The 27182-nt window shown below is 47.0% G+C and overlaps 1 protein-coding gene across 1 annotated transcript in view; it reads right to left on the bottom strand.

Annotated features, from left to right (window-relative positions):
- Window positions 1-27171, bottom strand: part of ppm1lb (protein phosphatase, Mg2+/Mn2+ dependent, 1Lb) — a 34481-nt gene extending 7310 nt beyond the window's left edge. Inside the window, exon 1 of the mRNA XM_018732594.1 lies at window positions 26312-27171. Within this exon, the coding sequence (XP_018588110.1) occupies window positions 26312-26710 (399 nt within the window). The 5' untranslated portion in view covers window positions 26711-27171. The remainder of the gene's footprint in view (window positions 1-26311) is intronic.
- Between the last annotated feature and the right edge of the window lie 11 nt (window positions 27172-27182).

The following is a 27182-nucleotide window of genomic DNA, read 5'->3' as shown; positions in this document are numbered from 1 at the left end:
TCAATCGTGAGACAAATTAACAGTGATATGGGGGGTTTCAAAAAAAAAAAAAAAAAAATTTGCTAAAAACATTGTATTCCTAGCATCTGGAGCACAAGCTGACGTAGGAAATTTGATCGGCCCCCTATCTGTTTCAGCAGGGCTCGACCGTCAACGGAACAGTGCTGATGGTTTCTAAACAAAACCGATTTCCCCGAGAAGCAGAACGGTTTCTCTCCCCTCCGCTGGCAGCTGCGCAAGAGGAATTCCGCGGTACATCTGAACCGTTGGCGCGAGCCATTATTTCACAGCCACTTCAGGGAGGCGGGGGCTGGCAGGACAAGGAGCCAGGCAATGATGGCCCACGTCAGACCCATGCAAGCACCCATAATCCAACAAAGGCACATCTCCCACCCACACGTCACTCTGCTTATGGAGAAAAGAGCTAAAAAACGCATCTCGGCAAAAGTGCACGTGAACAACTGCATGCGTGGCAACTAGAATTGGCCAGCAGGGGGCGTAGTGGTTAGAGCTGCTGCCAGGTTCAAATCCCCTGCTGTAGTACCCATGTTCCCCAAAATGACACAGTAAACATTACCCTGCTGTACAAATGGGTGAAAATCACTAAGTAGCTTAACACTGCAAGTCTCTTTGGAGAAAAGCATCAGCTAAATGAATAAATGTAAGCATGTGCACGTGTGTGTGTGTACGAAAAATCTTCAGCCTACCGGTCGTTTGATCTTCACATCAAACATCAGGAGACCCAGATCTCCTTTTTCATCTTTGCCACTTGGGTCTCTAGAGGCACGAAAACTCAGTTTAAACTCTCCTTTGATGCAGAGACCACACACCTGTTACAGTCGTATCCACACCCCAGCCATTGTCCCCCCGCCGACCCTCATCCTTCCCACAATGCAATGGCAGGTGGTCGACAGCCAGCTCACCACTGACACAGCACAACAGGACGCGTCATTCGGTTTGCAGAGAAACCGTGTCTCCGGCCAGCGCTTCCGGCCAGACCTTCGGCCGCTCTATTGGAGGCGGGCAAGATGGGGGCGACCATCTGGAATAGTTCTCACAAGGGAGAGAGGAGGGAGAACAACAACGCAGTAAAGTGCGGTGTAAACTCAGTCGTAAGCAGTGCTGTCAACCCTCTGTGTGTGTGTGTGTGTGTGTGTGTGTGTGTGTGTGTGTGTGTGTGTGTGTGTGTGCGCACCACATCTTTATTTCAGCTGTCACCTGATTGAGTGAGCAAGAATTATGCCTTTGCAATAAAAACGCTGTAAGGCTCAGGATCGGCACAGGGGAAGCGCTGACTGGTGCCACATTTGCGGCGACGACAAAGCGCTCCCCTCCCCCCCCCCCGCCACTCCTCAGCATACAGTCTTTGCGGTAACGCATGTCGACGCGGACACCGGAAATGGCGCAAAGCACTTCTTTCACAACAACATGTGCCGTGTTGTCCATCTCTTATCTCCCCCACTGGGTAAAGTTTACCCAGCCCTTGAAGAAACCCTCTCCCACTGTGGTGGCACTAACGGACAGTCACCGGCTTGGAACGCTGCACAGAAACACTCTGCGTGGCAGGACTCACGATGCCACGACTATGATCAGAACTCCTTTTTTTTGCCCTTAAACGCACAGCTTGCGTGTGTCGCACTCGGCCCGTTGGCCACATCCACGCTCTGAAGCCGACAGCGTCTTTATTTGACGAGGGTTGACAGGAAGGCGTGCGCGGAGTCTGAGGCTCCTGTCCGGAGTGTTTCCATCAGCTCATTTTAAACCACGAAACGATTAAGGACAGGGGATTACGAAACAAACATATGCCATAAAAAAAAAAAAAAAAAACGTATGTAAATATTTGAAACGTACAAAAATACATCTAGCTCACGCAAGTGTTTATCCTAAGGGAATATCTCAGCAGCCCACAGCCCTTCCTGGAAGCATAGGAAACCAGTCCAGACAGCATACGCATCTATTGTAAATCATTAATGTATCTGGGAAGAAATTTGTTAATTTAATTTATTCATGCATTATTAGCTTCTGAAGTGGAGGGTCACAGTGGTCTAGAGCAATTCCTGGAAGCACAGGGTGTGAGCCAAGGTATACTTTGAGCAGGACGAGAGTCCATCACAGAACAACCGCACACGCTCATCCACTCTCACATAAGTACAATTGCACATCACCAATTAACCTGAACCACATCTTTGTACTGTGGGAGGAAACCAGAGCACCTGGAGAAAACACTGGGAAAACACGCAAACTCCACAGAATGAGACTGGAGCTAGGAGGCATCAGTGCTGCCCTTTCTGGGCTCTGCATCTGGAGAGAACTATCCAAGAAAACATATTCTTTACAGAGTAAAACATGTTCAAATATTCCAATATTCTAAATGTACGTAAGCCTTCATACAGGTCAGCAGGAGTCCACATGAACAATGCATGAAACTCCTGATGATGGAAAAAACTTGCACGCTGTTTTCACCATTCTTGGAGGTTTAGGACAGTGAATAATTTAAGAGGAGGGGGGAAGGAAAAAAAAAAAAAAAAAAAAAAAAACCGTCCAGCTGCCTCTCGTTTTATGTGTAGCCATTTGAACACGCCGCTGTGTATAGTCCCAGAGGACACAATGTCCCAGAGCTACTGGACTGGACTGTCAGCCATTCCAGGCCGACTGCCAGTCCAAGCGGAGACTGGGTTTGGACGGAGCGCACCTCTTCTGTCGCCCAGATTCACGCAGCCCCCCCCCCGCAACAGACTGGTGGGGGGGGAGGTCACTGTGCTACAAATAGTTCTATAACCTCTGTGCTGAGACTTTGTATTTCCAGCTCGGAAGCCATTCGATTTAAAAACGGCCCTTCGTTGCCTGAACCTGCAGGGCTCCAGCATCCCATAAACACGATGGCCGTTCACAGCGTTGCCCATGACAACCGCTGGAAACACAGAAGAACAACATCACAACCACCCCCCATTGCATGTGACCTCTGCAGTTCCTTGAACTTGATTCATTATATCTGGCTCCCAACACAGGGGTTCCCAGAACCTGCTGACGCAGTCATAGCTGCGGAACAGCTGTCCATTTCTGAGCACGGTAACCCAAGAACGCTGCCTTCTTCAAGAGTGACCACACAGGGCTATTAATGGACCATAACCAAGGTAACTAATGATCCAGTGACCGAACACCTCCAGCCAACAGAGACCTTGTGACCGCAGAGACCTTTACGAACCATAAAGCTGCAAGGTTCACTGTGCTTGTACAGTAAGATCATCGTTGTGCTACTTGAGGACACGCTTGAGTCTATAGCATCACGTGCAGGTCAGAGAACAGACAGAACATTTGAGTTTCAGTCTCAATCCTGGGACGATCTCATCCTAAAATCACCACCGAAGACAAACAGTTCATCGCAGCGAACAGCGAGCATGGAACCGCTGAACACAGCTGGCCATTTGTCACGAGCGGCAAGCCGTGCCATCTGAACGCGCTCGCAGTCGTGGGTCTTCAGCTGGAAGAGGTCAGACGCGAGCCGGCTGGGCTGATGGATCAGGGCCACGTGAGACTCGGCAGACGCGATGTTTCCTTGAGATACCGGTGAGCTCAGGTGGTCCTAATGCCCCCTTAGCTCCGTGTCTGGGGCACCTGCAACCTCTCTCTCCCAGGCTTTGCTTGAACTGATTACTCCAGGCTTGAGCTGGTCACTGAGGATGCCAACCCTATCAGCAAACGGTTACAAACGGTTTCTTGAGCAGGCAGCGGTCGGACATCTCATCTATCCACGGCAATCGTGGAAAACCCATTCCCTGCCAGTTCAGAGTCAACACATCCCACATATTCCTAACAAATACAAGCCATAACCAACCAGTCTATATTAAAGGGTCAATAGCAAATACTGCTTTACGTAATAAGATGCTTAGCAAACTAATACTTTAGCGGTACATTCTCACAGTGACAGTTTGGAGGCGCTTGTGATCTGAAGCCTTGAACAGCGGTGGTGGGGTAGCGTTTGGGGGGGGGGGGGGGGACAGCTTGCGACACGAGAACGGGACACCAGAAGCCACACAAAGAGGATAAGCAGGTCCCTCGCAGCCAGTCGCCTCTAGCTGACAGATCTGGGAGAGAGTCCCTGATCGCTTTAGTAACACTGCCAATTAATGCTGGAGGAAAAGGAGCGTAATCTGAGCGCTCCAGCCGCAGCAACACAGGCATGCGGGTGCACGTGTGTGAGCGCGTTGAGGGGATTCGCTGTTCTGGTAGCCCTTCAAGGTACCGATAGTGTGCACACCCTTCCTCGGTGGACACTATCCTGCATATTCAGAGGGAGAGGGAAAGAGGATGGGGAAGGGGGGTGGGGCTATTTGGCCATCTAGATGTGGCAGTACACATGTGGATGCACAGTAGGAGCCGCAGGAAGATTAGCCACACGGAGCCAGACAGACAGACAGTCTACCCTTTGCATCCTTAAAGAATCACCATTAGGAGGTGGTGGGGGCAAAATAAAGCTGTGAAAAATTGCTAGACAGATGACAAATTAAAGATGAAAATTAAAGTGAAGGAGGTACACATCTGCTGCTGGGTACCAGCTGAGCCCCTACCGCCTCACCCAGCTCCATGGTCACCTTCAGCCTCAGCTCAGAGAAAAGGTGTATAAACATTGCAGAAGCAACCCCCCCCCCCCCAAATGCTATTTCCATTCCACCCACAAGCAGCCTGCATTGTCATCCCCACAGATGCACTGGTCCTGGGGCCATCAGGATCGCTCCCGCCTTTAGCGAAGCCCTTTGGGTCCGGACCGACGGGTGAGCGACAGTTCCATTCCCCGGCCGGCGCCGATTCCTCATCTCAGACCTTCTGCTCTAAATGAAGTGCCAGGCACCCTAACACACGAGAAAGTCCAGTGATCTGTTAAAATCCGTACACAACAAACGACGAGAACAAAAGCGACTAACCCCGTGGAATTCCCGAGCGAGTCTGGACCCAGAATCAGCTCCAACTCCCTTTGCTTTCGGTCACGACCACGTTTTGTGCGTTTGTAAACGGTCCGATTCAACGACGATGCCTAAAAAGTAACAAAAACCGAACGGTACGAGTCCAGCGATCCAGTTCGCCTGTGCTGGAAACATTTGTTTTTTCCACAAGGCATCCGATTAACTAGTTTGCTCGGAAAGTCCACCAACATGTAATCCCTGCTCTTGTGCAGCACACTTGTGTCCTGCTTTGCTTTCGCGCTTCTTTCCTGTCCATCCCAGACCGGTATTGCCCAGGCTCTCCACGTGTACTCGCACTTTACACTGGTACCATGTTTCTGGTTCACAGTGCTTTGGACTGCTGTTGTGTGTGTGTGTGTGTGGCTCTCTAGCACCAAGTGAAACCGTCCTCCTTGTCACTCGATCCGTTATACAGGATGCTGTTATTCTGGGCTCTAAGCAGCTCATATATTTAAACAGCATGGGGAGGGGGGTGTCGTGGAAGTCGGGGATGTATTAGAGAAGAACCCATCAAGGCAGAAGTCAATAAGGGTCACAACGCACACGCGTGTTCACCTCCCACGCTTCCCAAGATGAACCTGCCCTGGATTCCGCATGCAGAAACGCTCGGAAAAGTCCGTGCGGGAAGAAAGCAAAGAAGGGCCTATTTGCATATTTCCACCACCCACTTCAGGAGAGCGAGCAAAATGCTGCAGGAAGACGACACGCACTGCTGCACGGCACCGGTACAGCGTGCGTCACCTTTCTGGGCGAGATCGCTCATCGCTCTAAGAGGAACTGGCTCCCAGCTGCCCCTCGGTGTTGCATGAAGCCCACTGGCGGCATTAATATCAAATATTGAAAATGTTGCGCTGCAAATAAAGGGAAACGGGTCCCAGGCCCAATTCCTGTCCCTCCCGCAATTATTTGCCCTACGGGAAGAGGCCAGAAAAATGACTGAGAAACAAGGTGAGCTAAAAAGGATCGCCGCATTTAAACCTTGGAAGACCCCCATAACGCTGCCATTTCAAACTAAACAGACAAGAAATTTGTTACAGAATCTTTATACACGTGTGTCAACAATCAGAAATATTGACATCGGTGTGTGACCCACACAGATAACCCAGGAGCCTGCGGGGAACCGGGCCCCGGCCCAGGCTGTACCGCAAGCAAACGTGCCGACGGAGGTCTTGGCCCGAGCCCGCGAAGCTGCCGTTTGACCTCGGGTCCTCGGAGCTCCAGCCGGCACGCGCGGCTGCTCCGAGCGATAAGGAACGCGCTACGAAAGCAGGTAGAGCAGAGCGCAGCTCGCCGAGCGCCAGCGTCCGAAATCTCTGCCAGCGCACCCCTGGGCCCACATTAAAGATTCGCTTTGACTGACACCCTGCGCTGACCCGCGTGGCTATTTTTAAAGAGCGCTCCGCGTGTCACTAGAAAGGGCGGCCGGCGAGCGATGCCTTCCACGTGAAAGCAGGCGAGCGAGAGAGAAAGAAAGGGAGCGCCGGCAAGAGGAAGAGGAGAGGCTTAAGGGATGCGAGGCCTGAAAAATGCCAGGAAAATTTTTTGATTTTTAAAAAGAGGTTATAAAAACAACCAGCTGACATGAAACTGGTTTCAACAGAAATCCCTCGAGCCCTTTTTTTTTTTTTTATTACCGTTGCAGTTTTCCCATTTGTCCCTCAACCCCCCAAACATATCGAACCTATTTAAAGACACATGGTGAGAGAAAAAGGGGCAGGACTGAATCAGGTCAGCGTATCTGCGAGGGAACAAGCTTCGCTGGGAGCCGCTCTCCCGACTCCAGCGCGCCGTGCTGCCTCGCTCTTCCCGGACAAGGCTCAGCAAGTCGGCACCTCTAAAGCTGCGGATTAACACGCAGGCTCTGGAGAGGGGGGTCGCTTATAAGGGTGGGTGCTCACAGCCGTCGGCATCAAACGCCGAAGACTGCGCGACCCGAGTGCGTCCCGCAACAATCGAAACCTTTAAACCAGGTGGTGCGCCGGGGAGAGGAAAGCGTCACGAAGCGTCGCGCTGGACTCAACGGTCAAATAGGACGCCAGCGCAGTTCCACTGAAAGCTGTGCAAATATTTACACCAGGCCATCGGGACCTTTGTGACTTAGCACTGCAGTGATTGGAAAACGCGATACTCAGCGCTTCCGAACTGGAGAAGAATGGAGATTGAGGCCTCAGGCAATGAGGGAACGTCAGGGGAGGGGGGAGACGGACACACACACACACACACACACACACACACACACACACACACAACTCAGATCTCCCATTCTTCTGCAGCTGTAGAGCTGCTCGAGAAAGGGGCTAGACTCCCACACCCGAAAAAAAAAAAAAAAAGCGACCGCCACGGTAATTTCAGGCTTATAGGTAGGCAAGCATCTGCTGGGCCTGACAGCTGAAGCAGCTTTTCAGGCATAAAAAAGGAAGACGGGGTGGGAGGATGTGAGAATCGCGCTGATAGAAGTGTGCAAAAGGGCTGCGGTACTTTCTCAGACATCAGCCCTTAAGGTTTGCCCTCCACCCTGACGCTGCCTGCCGCGGTCTTCATCCCAGGCTGTCGCAGCCGAAATGTTTCGGTGGACCTCCGAGCCCGGAGCTTCCTTTGTCCTACTCGGAGCCTCCCGACGCCTTCACAGCACCTCCTCCTACTAGTGGAAACGCTCAAATTCCTCCAGTGCTGCAAATGAAAGGGAATAAATAAGTGTTTTGCATCACAGAGGCAGAGCGAAGTCTCCCACCATCCCTCACAATTCACACAGAGAACACTTAAGGGGGGGGGGGGGGGAAGGAGGGGAAAAAAAAGAAAAAGGTGGGCCGCTTAAAACAGACATCCAAGCCATTGTACCGCAGAGCGACCGCGTGACCTTCGACCTCCAGCTTCTTTGTTCATATTTAGACTGGAGGCCAGCAGGGCTGCAAATCTCTACTCCGTACCGTTCTCCTGTTTACGTAAGAGGCAATCTTTTTTTAAAACCTTCTAGGGCTTGGTTCCCAAAATGCTTCTAAGAAAAACCCCTTCAGAGGACGAAAGGACCACGTAGCGCTGCTGGTCAGCCACTCTCCGGTCCGCCGGCCTCTGCCATCAAGCCTCTCCAGGTGGTACACAGTTGCGTTTGACCTGCCAAAGTGTTCCCATGTACCTCCCCTCCTCATCTTTCTCCACTGGCTTCCTGAAGCTGCCCATATCAAGATCAAGACTCTTGTTACAACGCATCTGCTCCTCAAAACCTAGAGGGCTGGATCTCTCCCCATAGCCTACTAAGACCACAAAATGCAGAAGAACTCCAAAAGTACACAGATTCTTTCTTTTAGCCTCAATCTATTGGGTCTCTCTCTCTCTCTCTACTACTGAATTCCTTTCAGCATTCAAGATGACTCTCAAAACCCATCTCTTTCAGACCCACTTCTCTTCATAAAATTTACAACGAGCCATCTGTCGCGATCCCCTTCGTGCGTTCCATTGGTTCTATTGTGCGTCCGCATCGAGAAAAGCACCGAGGCTGCCGAGAAACTCGGACGCACGTCGCGCTGCAGAAAAGAATCCGCCGAACAAATAAATGTCAGCGTTAACGTCCGTCCCTTTCGTGCCACTGAAACTCTGCTCCGGGGTTTGAGCTGACCTAACAATGCCGCTTCGCACAAGGAGTCGTGTTCGGGATGGATTCGGAGAGCGCCGGCACACACGTCGCTCAGCGGTGTGGGACACCTGGTAGCGGAGTGGTTAGGGCTACTACCTTTGGACCCAAAACTTGCAGGTTCAAATGTCACCTCTGTCTATTGTACCCTTGACCAAGGTACTTACTCTAAATTGCTCCAGTAAAATTACCCAGCTGTAAACTAATTGTAGGTCCATTAACATCGTAACTCGCTTTGGAGAAAAGTGTCAGCTAAATGAATAAATGCGGCACGACTATGACTTAGCTTGGTCGGTTTGTGCGAGCGGCGATCCGGTTCTGCAGTCTAGACACCAGACGCCGCATACTTCTTTCTGCTCTACACCCAGCTGGTAACCACACACCTGACCCTTCTGAGCTCCACGCATCATCTAACCCCTTTCGCTTCATTACACAATGAACGACTCCTGCTGAGAGAGGGGCTCTCGGTATTTACTGCTGTCCAGAGCGGGGACAGTCATGACAACCATTGCAGGTCCAACTAGAGACGGATGGATGGAGACAGACACCCAGACTCCTTCCTTCTCTCTCAGGAGCCCCAGTTCCGAGCCTTGCCATTCCCTGTCACGCTATAGCACACCAGAGGCGAGCGAGCTGTGTCATTAATAATGCAGGCTCTCTCCTCCCTCTCGTCCCCGTGTTCCTTTGAACAAGGCCAGACTTTCTCGCGATGAAGCAGAGGATCACAAGGAGCCTTGAAATCCTCATCAAACCCCACCTCAGAGTGGAGCCACAGAAAGTGAGCTGGGAAAGGGGGGGGCTCCGGGGTTATGCGTTTTGCTCCATCGCGTGCGTCGCGCAGTTACCTGCCGGACAGGCAGCTGGTCTCCTCCGTGACAACACAGCCACGCACACAGACACCCTCAGAGCGTTCGCCACACTGGAGACACCGAAGATGATAAAGACAGACTATTTTCTGTGTAAACACCCTATTTAAAGCACATGCATATCTCCCAAGGAGAGGAATAAATCACTCGGAAAGTGCGTAAAGTGTATGAAAACTAAGCAGGGGACACCTACACAATATGGGGGGGAATTAAATATGAGAAGAGTGCAGAGCTGCCAGCATAATGAATCAACACAGAGCTTCTGTGTTCTAAAGAGATTACACTTTCCTTACTTTCTCCTCCAGCTGAAGAAACAGCCCTGGCAGCGTAGGACAGAAAAAGCGTTTAACATTCCAAACATCCCGCAACGTGGTAACTGACAGTCACAGGTGGCAGCGCGGGTTGGGTCCGACGCCTCCTTCCCGAATCGATTCGGCCGACCCGCTTTTGTCTCGGCGCAGCTGCGGGTCCGGGCCGCCACCGCTTCAGTGTAAGGGACAGGATGTGGCCGCTCCAGAGGGCCGGGAAGTGCGGAGACGGCGCCAGCCTGCTCGGTATGCACAGACGCAGGTGCGCATGTGCACACACAGACACACACACATACACTCTTGTTTAGTATGCACGACGGTTATATTCCTCTGGCGCACTTGGAATGTAGTTTTAGGAAACGAGAGGGGTTCCGAAAGACATGCCGACAACCGGAGGGTCAGAGTCAAAGACACTTATCTGTACCTCCCTCAGGAAGGATGCTGATGTGCACAAGTGAGGTCACTCCCTCCTTCCCAGCAGCCACTATGTGACAAGAACATTAAAACAGAGGGAAAGGAGAACAGGTAGCAAAGGACTTGAAAGGCATCTCCCTAGCAACAAAGGGTCCGTCTTTTCTAGGCATCGTGTCAATGAGTCGCAGCCCATTGCGACGATTCCTGCTCTCACAGCTCATGGATCTCAAAAACCATTTAGCACATCTCCATTCACATCAAACATTAAGTGCAGACTCCGGCATACTCAGAGGAGGGAAAGGAGCAGGTCTGCATGTAAGTGTGCGTGTGCTTGCATCTGTGAGCGCAAACCTGGAGCCGAAAAGAGGCTCACGCAAACACAGCTTACGTTTCCGTGGCGATTTGTTTCTTCTGGGGTCGAAAACATGAATACGTCGATGGGACTCCGTTTTGGTGATGCGCCGTCTTGTCGGCAAGGCAAACATTGCCCGGCGCAGCCATTCCTGGGCCCGGCTCCCCTGCTGCACTTCCAAAAATAGATTCCACATTCATCACACTAATTAAAAACCGTCCGCTACACCATAGCGCGCGCTGGCAGAGAGACACACGGCAACAACAACCTCCAACAAACAGTACCAAGTCAGGGAACCTCTTACCCCTCATAATCTGGGAAATTTGTCTTTTTCCACTGAATTCAGAACACTTGAACTCCCATAAAAAGACCTTCTGGGCATCAGCTTCCAAGATGAGATGTGCAAAAAAAGAGTGCCAGTCATGGCAAAGACTGATACCCAGCATGAACCCCTACATTCACGTATTTAGCTGACGTTTTTCTCCAAAGCGACTTACAATTATTCACCCGTTTACACAGCTGGCTAATTTTACTGAAGCAATTTGGGATAAGTGCCTTGCTCGAGGACTCTGCAGGTAGAGGTGGGATTTGAACCCGCAACCTTCGGGTCCAAAGCTGACGTCACATCATCAGCATTGAAATACCACGGACAGAACCATAGTGTCTTTCATAAATTCCAAATTGGTGCAAGTGGTGCTCAAAACATCTCAGGTCCTGAGGACCTGGAACAGCACAGGTTCAGCAGGGATCTACTTTGCCCTCACGCATGGAAATGAAAGTGGATGGAGGACTAATGTATGGGAGGTTTAACCTCACCCACTCTTAACAGAAGCTGGCATATGGAAACCGCTGAACGGTGGGATTCTTGTTGTTACCAGGTGCCCAGAATTCACTAAATCTCTTGATAACACATCTTTGGGCCGCTGCACTGTTGACCTACTCTCCACACACAGCTGCTCCCACAACCACAAATATTTAACAATCAGCAGCTGGTCTCTCCCAGGGTGTGCGTGTCCTTGCCAGTGACTGGGAAACGTGTTAATTCTCCCTGGTGCTGTAATCAAGGCCTGTGAAAACAGAACAAGACCTTCATTTAACCTCCCAACCCGCTCAAAGTTTATCAACTTGGTACTCATTTGGTCTGCAGCCTCAACATTCTTGACCTGCTTAAACTAACACCACCAAACAATCTCATCACCACCACTCAATACCCCTTGTGTCGAATATCCTAAAGACTTGAGCTGCTCATTGATGAATACTTGGCCAGTGGGCAGTCTTCCTTCATCTCATCCAACATGACTGTCCATTTCATGGGGTAAAAGCATCATTAGATGCTACAGAACAACAGAGAATAAGTGAACTCATCGCACTAGTATCACCGTAGGTGCTCCTGACTTTGGGAACGCAATGAAAAGCATTTACTGATAAATATGCGAGTTCCTGGATTGGTTTCTCCCTGAAGATCTCTGCCTCACTGGCTTCCAGTACAGAGGGAATCCTGGTTACTGGCTGACTATGTCAGCACCTTTTCTGTAAGAAGACAAAGATAAAGGCGGAGGGGGCATGGGCAGCACTGCAGATGTAGTAAACGCATCAGGGGAGCTTCAGCATGAGAATAAAGGTCTTTGTGTCTCTTTTAGTGCACGTCCTTCAAAAAAGCAGGGCACGTGTCTGTGTATGAGGAAATTGTGTGCACGCGTGTATGGGCAGCACCGAGGATGTGGGACTACGAGTGTCTTTAGGCTGTAGCTCCCCTGGTAGGTGTCCCCATGCGGACTGACGTGAATGTAGAGCTTGAGCGATCTGAAGTCGATGGGCTGTGAAGCAGAAGGCAGCGGGGAGCTTGAGCTATTGAATCCAAATCAATGCGAGCAGCACGGATTGGGAGCAGAGGTAGGAGTTCCCTCACATGACACGCGTGCGCAAAAGAAAGCTCCACAGTAAGGTTGGCATCTAACATATCCGCCAACAAAATCTGGAGCCAGTGCAGCCGAAAAGGTCGATAACCTTGCAATGGAACTATAACGTCAAGACAGACAGATGAGCTTACATACGGTTGTGGGGGAGACCAAGTATTGCTATCCTACGCTTTACGATATACTCGTTTATACAGCCAAGTAAGTCTTACTGTAGCAGTTCAGGGTAAGTACCTTGTTCAAGGGATCTTCTGAGTGCAAGGCAGCAGCTCAAACCACTATGCTCCCTGCTGTGCCTAAAAGGAACAGAAAAACCACACCTACCACAAGTTCAGCTAAAACAAGTGGACATCTGGGGCGGGCCGTGTATTTTTGTCAAAGGTACGCATTTCCCGTCACTCTCAGCCCCACTCGAGGCCCATTAGACAGCGGTCAGCTCGTCACAGGAAGCCCCACACACTTAGATATTTTCGAAGGTACAATAAATAAACCAAATGGTATGGATATACGGTGCAGAGCGCAATGCCTGCCCACAACTTTGACCCAAGGCACTGTGCGCATGGCACACAATGCATCTCGACTCTGGGAAGTCCCCCCCCTTCTTTTTTTTTTTTTTTTTTTTTTTTACGAGTCTGGAAATTCAGTTCTCCATGTGTCATTTTACCTCAACAACGTAAATAGGATTTCCTTCTTTCTGCCACGATCGTTGACTTGTCGACAAGGTAACGATGGCGATGACTTGCGGCAGATGCTTCCACTTCACTGGAGGCAGACGTCCAACCTCATGGGTAAGCGGCAGAGGATTCTGGGAACTAGCTGTCGGAATCTTGCAGAAAACCCACTGTCTAAGAGCCGGTTTCTCTAAGAAAGAGCCATGCAATATGCATAGTCTGCCCATGGTTGTTAAATTATGTACATGCACTTTGAATCTGCGCAAGCAATCAAGCTAATTTGTATGCATTTATCCATCCAGGAATTCACAGAAACGGTGTATCCGGTGAGGCCTACAGATCGACGAGTCTGTTTAGGGAAGGACCGCCTGTGCGGGAGAACACAACCTTGACAGAAGTCCAACCCACTGTAGGTTTTGGAAGGATAAGAATTAAATTGCAATATGCGTCTGCATGAGCTGTGGATTTTACTGGAAGAAAATCGTACGTCAGTCCGACAGATTTCTGTGGAACTGTAGCATTACTGGCAGGAGCAGTCAGCTTTCTCAAAAGACCTCAAAACACCGGAACAACTTGTAACTTGCAATTATTCTCTACAGATAACTGACAATGATGATGATGATGCATGCAACAGCACCTCATGGCCCCAAGAATCCTTCAGCACCTAGAGCTCGCACACCGAGAAGTAGCGAACCACCACTTTCTGATCAAATCATGAGTCACTAAGGCCACTGCATAATTTGTAAGCGTGACAAACTCTTGGTTTTATTTCCTCTTAAACAGCACATTTGGACTTCCCCCACTTTAATAAAGTAAGGTGTTCCAGAAAAACCTTCGGTAGGGTGAACTCTCAGCTCAAAAATGTTACTACCGATAGTTTCAAGTCTCAAAATTCACAGCCAGCTATGGTAAAATATCACCAGATCTTCTTAAAATGGGCACAACTACTTCAACAGTTAATATTAGTCATTAAAAAACAGACTACTTCCACTCATTACTTTATAATACTATTTTTTCCCCTCAATCTACCTCGGCTCCTAATAGCTATTTACTGTACGTTTAAAAAGGACATACTCAATGTTTGTGATACAAGAAAAAAAAATGAAAACAATGCAAATGAATTTGTACTCATGGAATAAGTTGAAATGTGTTGTACAACTAGACATGGGTTTGATCCCCAGTCAATCCATGTGGAGTTTTCGTGGATTTCCTCACACAGTGCAAAAAAAATATGCGTTTCTGATGCTCTGGAAGACAGATGGGAGCTCAGTGTGCTGTATCCAGCACTGTAAGGTCACATAAGATGAGATGTCCGCTGAATACTAGCTAAGAGTTACTGAGCATCTCTCTGGAGAAAAGCGTCTACTAAATGACTAAACGTAAATGTGAATGTCTTGCGGTGCTCAGTTTAGCAGAGAGGAGCACAAAATCCAAACTGGGTCCTCGTAAAGGCAAAGACATGCCTTGCAGAAGAAAGTCCTTGAACGGTCGGGCTCGCCTAACCCGAACAGATGTAATTCGAGGCTAACTGTACCTTGTTATGGTAACATACCCAGTTGACACAACGGAGTAAGGAGGACATTTGATGGAACCTCTGTGAGCCAATGCTTTGACGTGAAGAACAGCTTTAAGTGTACGTTATTTAAAATCTGCATTATGAAACCCTATTTCAAAACATCCCTCATTTGCTCAGCAGCTGCATTTCATAATTAAAGCCAAGGGGAGAGGAAAAAAAAATCTGCACTCTAACCCCAAAATTCATAAAACTGCTATTTTAAAAAATGTCCTTCCACAAAATCACAACCTTAGAACACAGGCTTTGTCCACACACGCTCAAGGAAGAAAGCCAGTTGTGGAGAGAGACGCACACTAAATTTCATCAGCTCACTCTGTTTGGACTGAACGTTTCCGGCCTGCTTTCCTCATCGGGAGCGGAACGGTGCGCTTCACTGCAGTTTCTCCACCGCTTCCCACACTTTGGTTTAACTCCTCACGACCTGTCAGCGCTGCCCGTCAACTGTGAGGCACAGGTTTCAACAGAGTCGTGGGCGGCTTCGCGTTCCTCAGCCCTACAAAAGAACCAGTCCAGAGCCCTGCGTTTGTTTGTTTAGACCATGCAATCCAGCGTACAACAGCATAAAAGGTGAAGGCCTGCTGAACATGGAACAACTGAGAAACCTGCTGTTTTTTGGGGCCCCCGTCAGAACCTTGTGATAGAGGAACGGTGGCATGGACATTCTCTGGCATTGTTTTAACTCTGTTGAATTTGACAGACGCTTCTCTCCAAAGCAATGTACAATGATGGTTAACTAGTGCAGTAAACAGAATTTATCCAGGGTGACTTACTAGATACTCTGCACTAAACTTCTTATAATTAATCACTTATTCATGCAGCAGAGCAATGTAGCACAAACACACACATACAATGGGCAATTCGGAGTAAAAAAAAAAAAAAAAAAAAAAAAAAAAAATTCTGCTAAAACACGCAATTTGGACTGCAAGAAGAAATCCAGGTGAAATACAAGAAAAATATTTAGACTCAGCAGGGACTGAACCGAAGTCCAACCATACTGTCCAGGTGCTGAGAGACTCCAGCAGTATCCTGTATTATTAATTTAGCTGATCCTTTTCTCCAATGCAATTAGCTATTTAAAATGTCAGATGCAATTTTGTTTTTTTACCCATTCATATGGTAGGGTAATTTATATGGGTACTGCATTAGGAGGTGGGGGTTGAACCTGGGTGTCTCACTTACAAGGTAACGGCCACTAGTCTACCTACCGTCCCCTTATACTGACCATAAATGTAGCGGGTAGAGGAACCAGTGTGTGCTCACGCATCATAGGTTGAAAGGCCTCTAGAAGAGCTTGAATGTTCTTTTTAGATGACCTAAAAATCTTGGTCTTCTATGGGCCAGGAGACCAAGAGTTTTGTGCACTAAGATTTACATCTCAGGCACGAGAAAGGGATTTTTACCCTCATACACCTCAGAGTTGGTGGTGGCGACAGGGTGGCGGGGATATCCTCTAAAGCCTGGAATCTAGCTATTTTGGTCAATTAATGCAATTCAAATGTGCCTTGCAATCAGCACCTCCTGTTGATATCCGAAATACCCAAGAGGATTCCCTCTGATGCCAACCCACCCTGTGTGCTCATTCATGGGTACAACAGCTGCTTTGCCCCCACCCAATCCCAGACCATATGGTTTTCCATCACGAAAGACAAAGTAATAGATCTGGTATTATCTGCATGGAACATCTTCAACTTTGACAAGGATGTGCTTAATTCTGGGGGGGGAAAAAACTTATTGAAGAGCAATCTTGCATTACATTGTCGGGGGGGGGGGAGTAGTTCAACGGGCCACTATGTCACATAACAAACGGTGCACTTTTAACACTCTTTGCTATGTCAAAATTAACATTTTGTTGTTTCAACACTTGCAGGTGAAATCGCAGTTTAACATTCTTCATATGACAAGGTGCCTGCGGAGACTTAAGGAGCAGGAGGCTCATTACAGGTGAACTGATCTACAGCCATTCACTGGCACAGATGTTCCTTGTGTGATGAGGGCCTGCTGTAGTGTCCAGAACTTCTCACAGAGAAGGGCCTTCGACATGGAGGATGCCATGACGCACACAATCCTGGCATCACGCGTTGGGTCAAACCAACAGCTGCTCGAAAATCTGAAGCGACGTTTTCTAAACAAAAACGCTTTCCAGAAAGTTCTCGCACCAAAGTGCCTCTTTCTTTCCTAAATGGAAACGATTCCCCGCCATTTCCATTTCCCTCGCCTTCTCGGGCCATGGGCAATCACAGCCTGCCGTGTTCTGACTGTATACCATTAACTCAGGGATGACCTGAAAATTGCACTTAAATGCTATGTTTAACTCTGCAATACAAAACAGACAGACACTTTACTGCACTGCAAGAATAACAAATGGTACAGTCATTCTTCAGAAAAATAGTTGGGCAAGTTCTCTCTCATATTAGCTTTGCTCTAATACCTTCGTCCATACATTCAAATGGCACCATAGTCCCAACACACACCCCAAAAGCCTAAATATATTATCTAATCGTATAATCATGTTATTAGATATGATTAGAAAATGGCTGGAATTGAACTAGAAATCTCAGAACACTGCAGCTGCTAAGCTTAGAGCTACAAAACGAAATGATTCTCGTCACCCTCAAACCCGTGCAGAGAACCGCAGTTCTTTTGAGAACTGTAACATAAAAAAAATAATTTTATAATAGATTTGTGTAATATTTGTTGAGAAAATTATTCAAATATGCCAACATTTTGTGCATTGACATACTAACTCTGTACACTAGACATGTTTCTTTGGATTCGTAGCCTTCTTTCTTCTGCGCACCGGCGTCTGCATTTACGTGTGCTTAAATTTTTACAAAATCTTTAGTTTTTTCCTTAAGAATGTCTAATTAATAGTAAACGATGAAATATACTAATTACAGTATGCACTACAGTTCATTTTATGCAGTTATGATTAAGAGTCTGCATTTGTTTACGTTTCTTCGGGCAGGTCCGTAGTGAGTGTTTGTACTTTGTGTGCGTTAAGTTTTCACTTTTTAATAATCGATTTCTGTATATTTCATGGTAGTAAATGATAAAATAAAACTAGGTAATATCTACATATATTGCGTGCATTCATGACACATACCTTTAATTTTTCGATCTTTCTATCTACACGGTTTTTAGTTTTTTGAAATTGTCGTAAATTTGTCGCAAATCTCGAAAAAAATTCTTTTATTACTGGGGGGGAAATCTAAGTGGAGCCGCGCAGTTCAAACCCGTGTTCACGGATCACGTATTCTAATCGTCAGTCTCAGCATTCAAAATCTGCTCCGTGGGGGGAGGAAAAAAAAAAAAAAAAAAAAAAAAAAAAAAAACCAAGGACATGACTCCACGCCGGTAATACAAAACCGGTCCTGATATCGCACTGCGTTGCATTCAATATCCTCTTTTCGAAGGAGTTAACCAAAAACCTGCCGTTCTCATTATAAAGATACTAACCCTAATCTGAAGAGCAACACATTTGCAAGTAGTTTTCCCCTCATTTCATACGTCCATACACCGAGTGCAACACTTTTAATTAACACCTCAAGGACTGTGACTCTCAGAATGCTGGAAAGAGGAGCTTGGCAAGAGAGGGGATTCAAGACAGTACATGAATGAAGTGGAAGATATATCATTTATTCCACAGCCATCCCCATATGTCATATGACAAAGACTGGTCAGTGGTTTTGACAGTCCTTCATAAATGCGGGTGGATGTATGCACACCTACCACACACGTGGAGCATGCGAAACATTCGAAGACCAGCGCGCCCACGGTGTCCCCATCGGCCTTTTCCTCTCTAGCTCAGGTACCTCGTTCTAGACTTGCAAACCCCTTGGAAAACACTAAAATAAGAGATAGCAAGCTGCCACTTCGTGTCTCACTTCTCATCTTGGAATAGATTCTACGCTGAACTTGTGATAAAACCGGAGAGCGCCGCGAAGCGGGCGACAGAAAGCCCCAGGTGGAACACAAGCTGCTCCCATTAGGGATCATTAGCGGAACTGCTGGAGATATCGGCCGTCGTGAAACAAAACGCACACCGACGCGTGCCCAAAAGCAGAAGCGGATAGAGGAAACAAATGCAAGATAGCGTGTGACTGAACTGCTTCCCCCCAAGATGGATCTGAGAAATTCCTCTTCATTAAGTCTGAGAAAACAAACCTCTTTACCAATTCCAGACACATTCCGGATAAATCTGTCGTCGTTTTCCAACGATACGAATATGAACCATGTGTGTAACGTGGGCCGATTCCCGCCGTCTACACGTCCCGCACGCACCCCGCGGAGTCCTTTGCCGAGGATCCCCACAGGAATGGCAAATTGGACCGGGACCCAGTGAGTACCAGCTGCTGCTGTCCCAGTACCCTGGATCTCTCCAAACCCGAGACCTGCCGAACCAATGGAGGACGTGGAAGGAGGACCCGACCCAACGCCACTCAGTCAATTTCATCTTCTTTTTCAGTCCCAAGTGTGTCTGTCCTGGGTTCAACATCTGCTCTACATGTGACTCAATGAAACTGTTTTGAAAATAAATTGCCATCTCTCTTCAAATTCTGCACCATTGGTTCACAACATGATAATTCCTATATTGCTACCTGTACAGGTGATCATAGGAAAGTTACTCACTTGGTTTTTTTTTTTTTGATTAAATACCCCACGTTTCTTGAACAGAGACACTGAACAATGGGGCCCTTTGAAAATGGAGCCCCCCGCGACAAGGGTGTGCCCGTGTGCATAACTGCCAGGGCTCATCTGTTCTAAACTCAGTCTGACAGGAACCAAGCCCTCGCCAGGGCAGCAGCCCCCTGGGAAAGGGTGCGAGCAATAAGTCCCGGTTTCATTCCGCCTCCTCATTTTCTCCAGTTCGGCTCTTTTTTCCGGAGGCGGGAAGCGATTAGCGGGGGTCATTTGTACGCCAAGAGGCGCATTTTTAAAGGCGCGGATTATTCCTATGGTTTTTTTTTTTCCCCCCTTCTTTTTTGGCTCCACGTTGCTTTCTGCTTCGGCGGCACTTGCCGTGGTACCTTCAATAGAAGACATTTCCTAAACTGCAGACAGTGCTGCCATCATCACAGAACATCCACTGCGTGGTGCTGGATTTCAACACAGCTACAGCTGCTGCCTACACCCTCACTTATTTACATAATTATACAAAAGAAACGCAGCATAAACCGCAGTGCCTCTGAAAATTATCCCACACGACACCGTATATGAAACATTCAAACTCTCCCATTATTCAAAAGAGGACATTAAAAATCATAACCTGGAAGTAAAGTACTACAGTCAAACTAAATGACAAACTCAAATATTCAAGCTTTATTTTTTGTCGTCTATGTCACAAATGCTGGGGTGACCGTTATTTAAATAACCCTAAAGAACAAGGGCTTTTTAACTTCACTGTTTTTGAAGGAAAGGACATAGAATTTAAATGGGGAAAAAAAAAACAAAAAAAACCCACAAATCAACTGACAAATCCTGCAGGTCATTAGAGGCCAAGACTCCATTCTTAGTTTGTGATTAAGGTCTGAGATCACAATTCAAAACAAAGACGACAAAAGCACTAGTTACTCAGCAAGCACTTGTCCAAAGCTGCTTATATGGCTTGTAGATTTCACCCATACAACTGGACTTTTTAGAAGACGCATTCCCATATAAAGTATTTTCCTAATGGTTACAACAGCAAAAAATGTAGTAGGAACTAACACCATTTTTTTCCACAAGCAACACACCTAGCAAAGATGCAGGCAACCATCTACTCCCAATTCTATCTTCACGTGTTTGGCTGCTTCCTCAGCACACGCATGTTCTCCAAAAAGCGTACGGAGAGCATTGTTAGAGTTTAATATTTACGCTATGATAAGAACACAAATAAAACCAGCGTGTGTGTTTATCTAGCTTTAAAGGAAATTTTTGAAACTTGGATTTACTCTGCTTTTTTTCCTTTTTTTTTTTAAAAAAAAAATAAATAAAGTATTCCAGAGCACCAAAGTAGCATCTCAGACTCTTCAGAGGCCTCGAAAGTGGCCCAGGAAATCTGCTTATTCACTCTGGCTGAGTCCTGGTCTAAACAGTGTCTAAAACCAAGCTGTGTTGGAGAAGCTGATTTCAAAAGATGGTGGTAGTGTTGTGGTCTCCACAGTGGGGCCGTACTTCACATTTCTGACCTGTAAGCGAGCGGTGCTGCAAACAGTACGATGAACCAATAAAACTTATTGCCCTTCCTGACAAAAAGCATCTATGCCAAAATGTTTCTGCTACAGCCAACACCTTTGTGGTGCTTCAAGCCAAACCAGAGAGGTCCATCAGCCCTGAGAGCAGTGACAGTATTTCAGAGGAGTTAAATCACTTCAAGTCAATAGTCTGCTCACCCTGAACCCTTCCAAAAAGGCTTCCAGATGGGCGAGTCCTGGAACCCACCATTGTGAATTCTACACCGAGAAACCTAAGCCGCAGTTTGCAGAAGCCCACCAGCTCTGAGGCTAGTCCCAACAATCTTCAAAAATAGAAGGAAATTGAGATTGATCGGCAGGTGACCTCCAAGGGAACCATCATCAGTCCATTCAGCTTGTCAGGAAGGGCAACAAAATAAAGTCACAGCTAAACAGGACAGGATGCTTCATGGGAATTAACTGGGACAGATTCAAAGAGCATGCCTAGCCCCCGACACACCACACACACAGCGCAACCTGAGTCCCCTGAAACAAAAATGAGTGCTTTCATTTATACTATAATTAACCCAATAACTATTCTCACTCTGTATTCCAACCTGCTGCTGCTTGTCCCTTCTGGAAATCGTCAATCCAGTCTTGTTGACAGTACAAACTTCATTAAAATAAGTAAAGAAAATGTCTGGCTTTTTTTTTTTTTTTTTTTAATAAAATAAAAAGGGAAGGGGGGTGAGAACCTATGATTACATACCAGTCGCAATCAGTTGAAAGCTTGAATAATCTAATTAAGAAATGTCTCCGTAGATATTGTCCGGTGCTACGAAAGGTTCAACGGAAATGACTCCGGTTGGTAATGCTAAAGCGTAGTCTCTGTGTGACTAATCACTCATACGACGGCTTAAGGCGGCTGTGTTCACAGCAAAAAAAAAAAAAAAAAAAAAAAAGGAAGGGCTTTTCATTTGGTGCAGCTGTATGGAACAGGTAGAACGTCATAAAATCCTGGCGAGTTTGTTGTCCGAGGGGAAAGATAGGACCGAATAATATATTTAACATCCAGAGGCATTGTGAGCAGGCAGTGCGCGTAAGCAGATTTCCACCTGTGTACGTGTTCAGTCACGCAAACGCATCGGGCTATTCACACTGGCAAGGCTGAAAGGACCAAGTGGGTGCCTCTGTGCCAAGGGCGGCAGGGTGTGCACCCATGAGCACGTGGGGGAATCGTGCTCAAGGGTCAGCACCATGCCCTGAGAACACTATGTCTATGCATAAGCATAACCAGACACGGATCTTGTAGGCTTTATCTTTCGGAGATCTGATGAACAGCAGAGGACTCTACTTCTGCACCAAAGGAACATGTGTGATCGTCATGTGGAGAGAGAGAGAGAGAGAGAGAGAGAGAGAGAGAGAGAAAGCACATTCAGTCCATGAAGCTACTAGCCAGCAGAAACCAGCACTACTACTATAATCACAAGTCCTCCATATCTGTCACTTTAAGGAGGTCACCCTGACCTATAGATTACTGACCACCGATAAGCAAATATGAGCAACACCAATTTTGAGACTCACTTGGATATTCAGGTCATCAGACCCAATCTGCTCCTCCAGCCAACCCTCAGCCCATCTCTGGATCTGATTTCTAAAAACCCTAATTAAACCAGCTCTTACGTAATCTAACCATCCTTGTACCACACCATCCTGAGCTCTAGGCGTACTGAACTTGTTCATCCCTTTACTAGAGATATGACATCAACAATGCTGCACAACTATAATAAAAAAAAAAAAAAAAAAAAAAGGAACTGAGAAGAGGCCAGTGCTGTCCTGTGTCAGACTTGTGGGCATCACACCAGGTCAGTTGTACAAGGGTACCTGTATAGACCGCAGTAAAAGAAGTCTCTCAGTAGGTGGTGCGAAAACAGACCCTAACTTTTAAAAATAGACTGCATGCCAGCTCCATCATTTAGCATAAATACAACTGAAACCAAAATAAACCAAGTTATTTATATGTAAATGTAGCAGTGGCCCAAGTTGTCTGCAGTAATGTAAATACCATGGCCTGCCAAAAGTGGCCAAAACACCCCAGCAACAGAACCACTAACTCACACCACTGCTACTTACGAAGGACATTTCAGAACATGTAACTGTAGAAAGCAAGAAATTATTCGTTTTTTAGAAAAAGCAAGAAACAACCCATATCAAGAGAAAACAGCTGGGCTACTTGTGATTTTCCCCTGAAATCCATCACAAACCCACTAAAGGAGAAGGTTCAAGCTGGGAATGAAGTACATAACTTCCCACAAAAAGGACTGCTTATCCTCCCTAGTCTCACACATATATATAGATATTCAGAAGAGTGTGTACACCACATGTCAGCAGCAAAGCTTAAGTTAAGCCATTTAATGTGATAACCAGGTATCTGGGGTGATGTGTACATAATGTGATAAACAGGTTTTACATAGCTGAAAGGAACATAGAAGGAAAAAAAAAAAAGCCTTTTCCTTGAAAAACAAAAAAAAGAATTACTACTAGTTATCTGAACACCCTATGTTTCTTGCAGTTAGTCAAAAATGAGCTGGGAAGATTTGGGTAGTAAGAACAAACCCAATGAGGAAAAAAACAGCAGATATTTAGGTGAAAAAACATTCAACTTTTGCAGTGCAAAGGGGGAGGGGGAAAAAAAAAAAAAAAAAAAAAACCACACACACAACAACGACTTCTTCTGCCCTTTGTGGTAAAGAATCCCTGAGATGTTGCTGGGCATTGAGGAAGCAGGAGATGTGAAAGGACCCAGGAAAACATGGTCCAGACAGGCAATCTGCTGTGGAGCTCGTTGGGGACTTTCTTCATGCATGGTGGAGGTGGCGGCAGTGTCATTTCGGGGAGGTTAGCTGCCACCACAGCTAGGGGGGCTGGAGACAAATCCCAACTCTTTAGCCTAGAGCGATTACTACACTTAAACTGCCTCACACACTTGTCCCTGCCAACATTGTGGCTGGTGTCCTCCTCAAGAAGCCATAGACCCCCAAGAGGTACCCATAGGAATGCTAATTATTTCCTCTCACGAACTGACAAACCAAATTCGTTCCTCGTTTAAAAAATAACTAAAGGTAGGGGGAGGTTAGGGTTGTTTCTGCTGGATAGTAACCCAAACCCTCTCAAATGCCTACATCAGTGCACTCTACAGGTTCTCTTACATAAGATGGAAAGAAGCTCCCATGTCTGAGTCACAGGGAGTGTTTGGTTCATGAAAGAGGAAGATTGAGGGTTTGGACAAGGCCCGTACAATCAGATCAGCCCGGGAGCACAGTTATATGTTTTGTATAAACAGTGCAGTTTACTTCCATGAAAATATATAGTTGTTATCTGGAAAGATGTCTCAGGGTCTTCTGTCTACCTTTTATATACATTTCCCACTTGGAGAATAAGCGTTCTTCCATTTTGTCTTCCTGCTTTTAACACTGAGCCTGGGGCAGCACTTGGCCTTGTTTTGCAAAAAGTAGGAGCCATGATTTGCTTCAGTAGTTTAAGATAAAAACACACCAATCTTCCCCAAGCTGTGATGCAATAAACTGACAAAAATAGGTGATAATAATGCTTAAGTCAGACTTCCTTCTGAGTTAACCCTCACCAGAAGAAACAGTAGGTTGTAAAATACTAGGCTAAAAGGGAGAACATGCACAAGTCAGAGACAATGAGACGGCAGTCTGTGGTAAAACGGGCTCAGCATTGTTCTTGAAGGTAAATCATGTGTTCTTTGTTCCTGGTTGTGGCGAGCGGTGGCCGAGACTGCTTGACTGCAAGGGTGAAACCCAAGACGTACAACTTTGGACCTCCCTTCTCTGAAAGATCCAAATTATACAGTTTATCACCCATGAATAGAACACACTTACATCACTGGAAGTTCTTTAAAAATCTTCAAAGACGGTTTTAACAAAAAAAACCAAACTCCATCCCTAGTGCGATGTGAAAATACTTTGAAGACGAGCATCCAGAAGGGTTAATATGTCCACCTGCAGCCACACGCAATTTGGGTAATGATAACAAGTACTTCATATAAGAGCTCAGTAGAGTGAAACCGTGCTTTTAAAAACCAGAGGGGCAGAACTCAGTTTTACCGCGAGAGCAGAAAGACGAAAAGGCCTACTTTTCCTATGATAAAAACACTGGTAGGGCTCTCCTTAAAACTAACAAAGGAATGTAAATAACTGAATTTGTTTAAGGTTGAGGATGAAACAACCTCACAGCACTCTTGAGCAGTAAGTTCACACTACTGAAACAAAGCTTCAGATACATGTGTTTGAAGATAGAAGCAAAATTAATTAAAAACACTGAATGTCACCATCGGCATGAGATCCAAGGAAACCCAAACAGAGGGATAAGTTAGAGGGAAACATTTACACAGCCTAGAGATCGATGACAAACATTTAAAGCGTATACAAACCTCAGCCTTTAAAAAAAAAAAATAAAAGGATTCGTAGAAGGAATCAGAACAAAAAATACAATCACACAACTCATGAAGCTGACCCATGAGTTTACATACTGGACATAACTGTAAGAAACTGAGCTTTACCAGACCTACCGGAAGGGAAAAACTTAAATCCTTTATTAACAACCTTCATGGCACTGACACTTTTGTCGAAGTTAATACAGTGTTAGATAACCATCTTTCAAACGATTTACCAGTTTATACAGCAGGGTACTCTGACTGCATCATGTCAGGATAAGCTCTTCAGGGATACCACAAGCTGGAGGGGGATCTGAACCAATAGCCTTCGGAGTACAAGATGACAGCTTTACCCTGAAGGGCTTTTACTTTCAATCTTTGGCCAGAGTTGGAGTTTTCCTGTGTAAAGAAATACTGGTAAAATCTATCAGACTGATACAGTTCAAACCTGTTTTACTATTTATGAGTATACAGTATATTAGAGTACAAGTAGTCATTGTATACAACCGGGGAAGTTCAGGTTACATTCGAGTGCCAAACGGTATGAGGAAGCCGAGCCAGAGACAGCAAGGGGCACGATTAAGGTTGAGAGGTCGTTGCCCCACTATCAGATGGTTGTTGGTTTCAGTCCCACCCCTGCTGTTATACCTTAAGGTCCTTACCACAAAGTGACACAGTAAAGAATACCCTGCTGTATCAATGAGTAAAGACCAGTAACCGCGGGCAGCTGGCGAGGTAGCGGTTAGCACTGCTGCCTTTGGACCAAGGTCGCAGGTTTGAATCTCACCCCGAGCTGTAGTACTTACCTTAAAATTGCTCCAGTAAAATTACCTGGCTGTCTAAATGGGTGGAAAGCTGCAAGCAGGTGGACACACACACAGTATCAGCTAAGGAATAACTGCAGGTGATGAAGAGTAAGTGACACATCTGATGCGTCAGCTGAGGAAAGGCTGACAATAAATAAGCGAGTGACTAACTGTAACTTAATCGAGTCGTAACTCAACTTACTTCCCCGCCGTGACCGTCGAAGATGCCGAATATGGACGGGTGGCTCTTGTTGGCGATGTCAGTGAGCACCTCGAAGCGGTCCTCCATGTGGTCTCTCCGGCCCTGGATCGAGTACACAGCCACGTTGTTGCTCTTGTACTCCCACGTCTTGGAGAACTCGGCGTCCATCACGTCCAGCCCGCCGAATTTGTCGTTCTGCATGATCTCGGCCACTTTGCCCTTCACCATCTTCACCGCGTCCCGGCTCGACTTCACGATGGTCTTCACCTCGTCCGTGTGGAAGAAGTAGCTCCACAGAGCCAGGCTGATGCACAGCAGGAAGAGGGTCTCCGGTCTGAGCAAGAAGTACCGCATGATCCGACCCAGGAGAGACAGCAGGGTCATTGTATCTGCTATCATTTATACACACAGGGACACGGGGGGACGCGCTCGATCTCACCGCCCCTGCACGCTCACTCCATCACTCCCGCCAGCGCGTTCAGACCGACGCACAAATAATTATCGACGTGAATGCCTATCTATCTATGCGCCGCGTAAAGCCAACTACACAAAGGCGCACACCATGTACATCAGTGTTTTTACCACGCCAGGGTGGGAAATGCGAAGCGCTGCAGCGCCGAACGAACAACACGCATCTGCGGACCCGCAATGGAACAGCAGCTGACGGGCCGGGGCGCTGCGGCGAGGAGCGCGGCGAGCACTCAGCGACAACGGCGTGAACATGGAGACTTCGTGGAAGCGCTGAAAACCGGCCCGCGACGCAGCCCTGCCCCGCCGCTGCCCATGTTTACCATACGCTGCCGAACCGTGTCCTACCGGGAAAGATCAACAGACTTCCCACACGCAGACTGATAAAGCGCGGTGAGTGTCC

This window comes from Scleropages formosus, chromosome 10 (assembly GCF_900964775.1).
Source record: "Scleropages formosus chromosome 10, fSclFor1.1, whole genome shotgun sequence".
In the NCBI taxonomy this organism is placed as follows: Eukaryota; Metazoa; Chordata; class Actinopteri; order Osteoglossiformes; family Osteoglossidae; genus Scleropages; species Scleropages formosus.
Note: the sequence above shows the minus strand (reverse complement) of the source record. Positions and strands in the feature narration are given on the sequence as shown.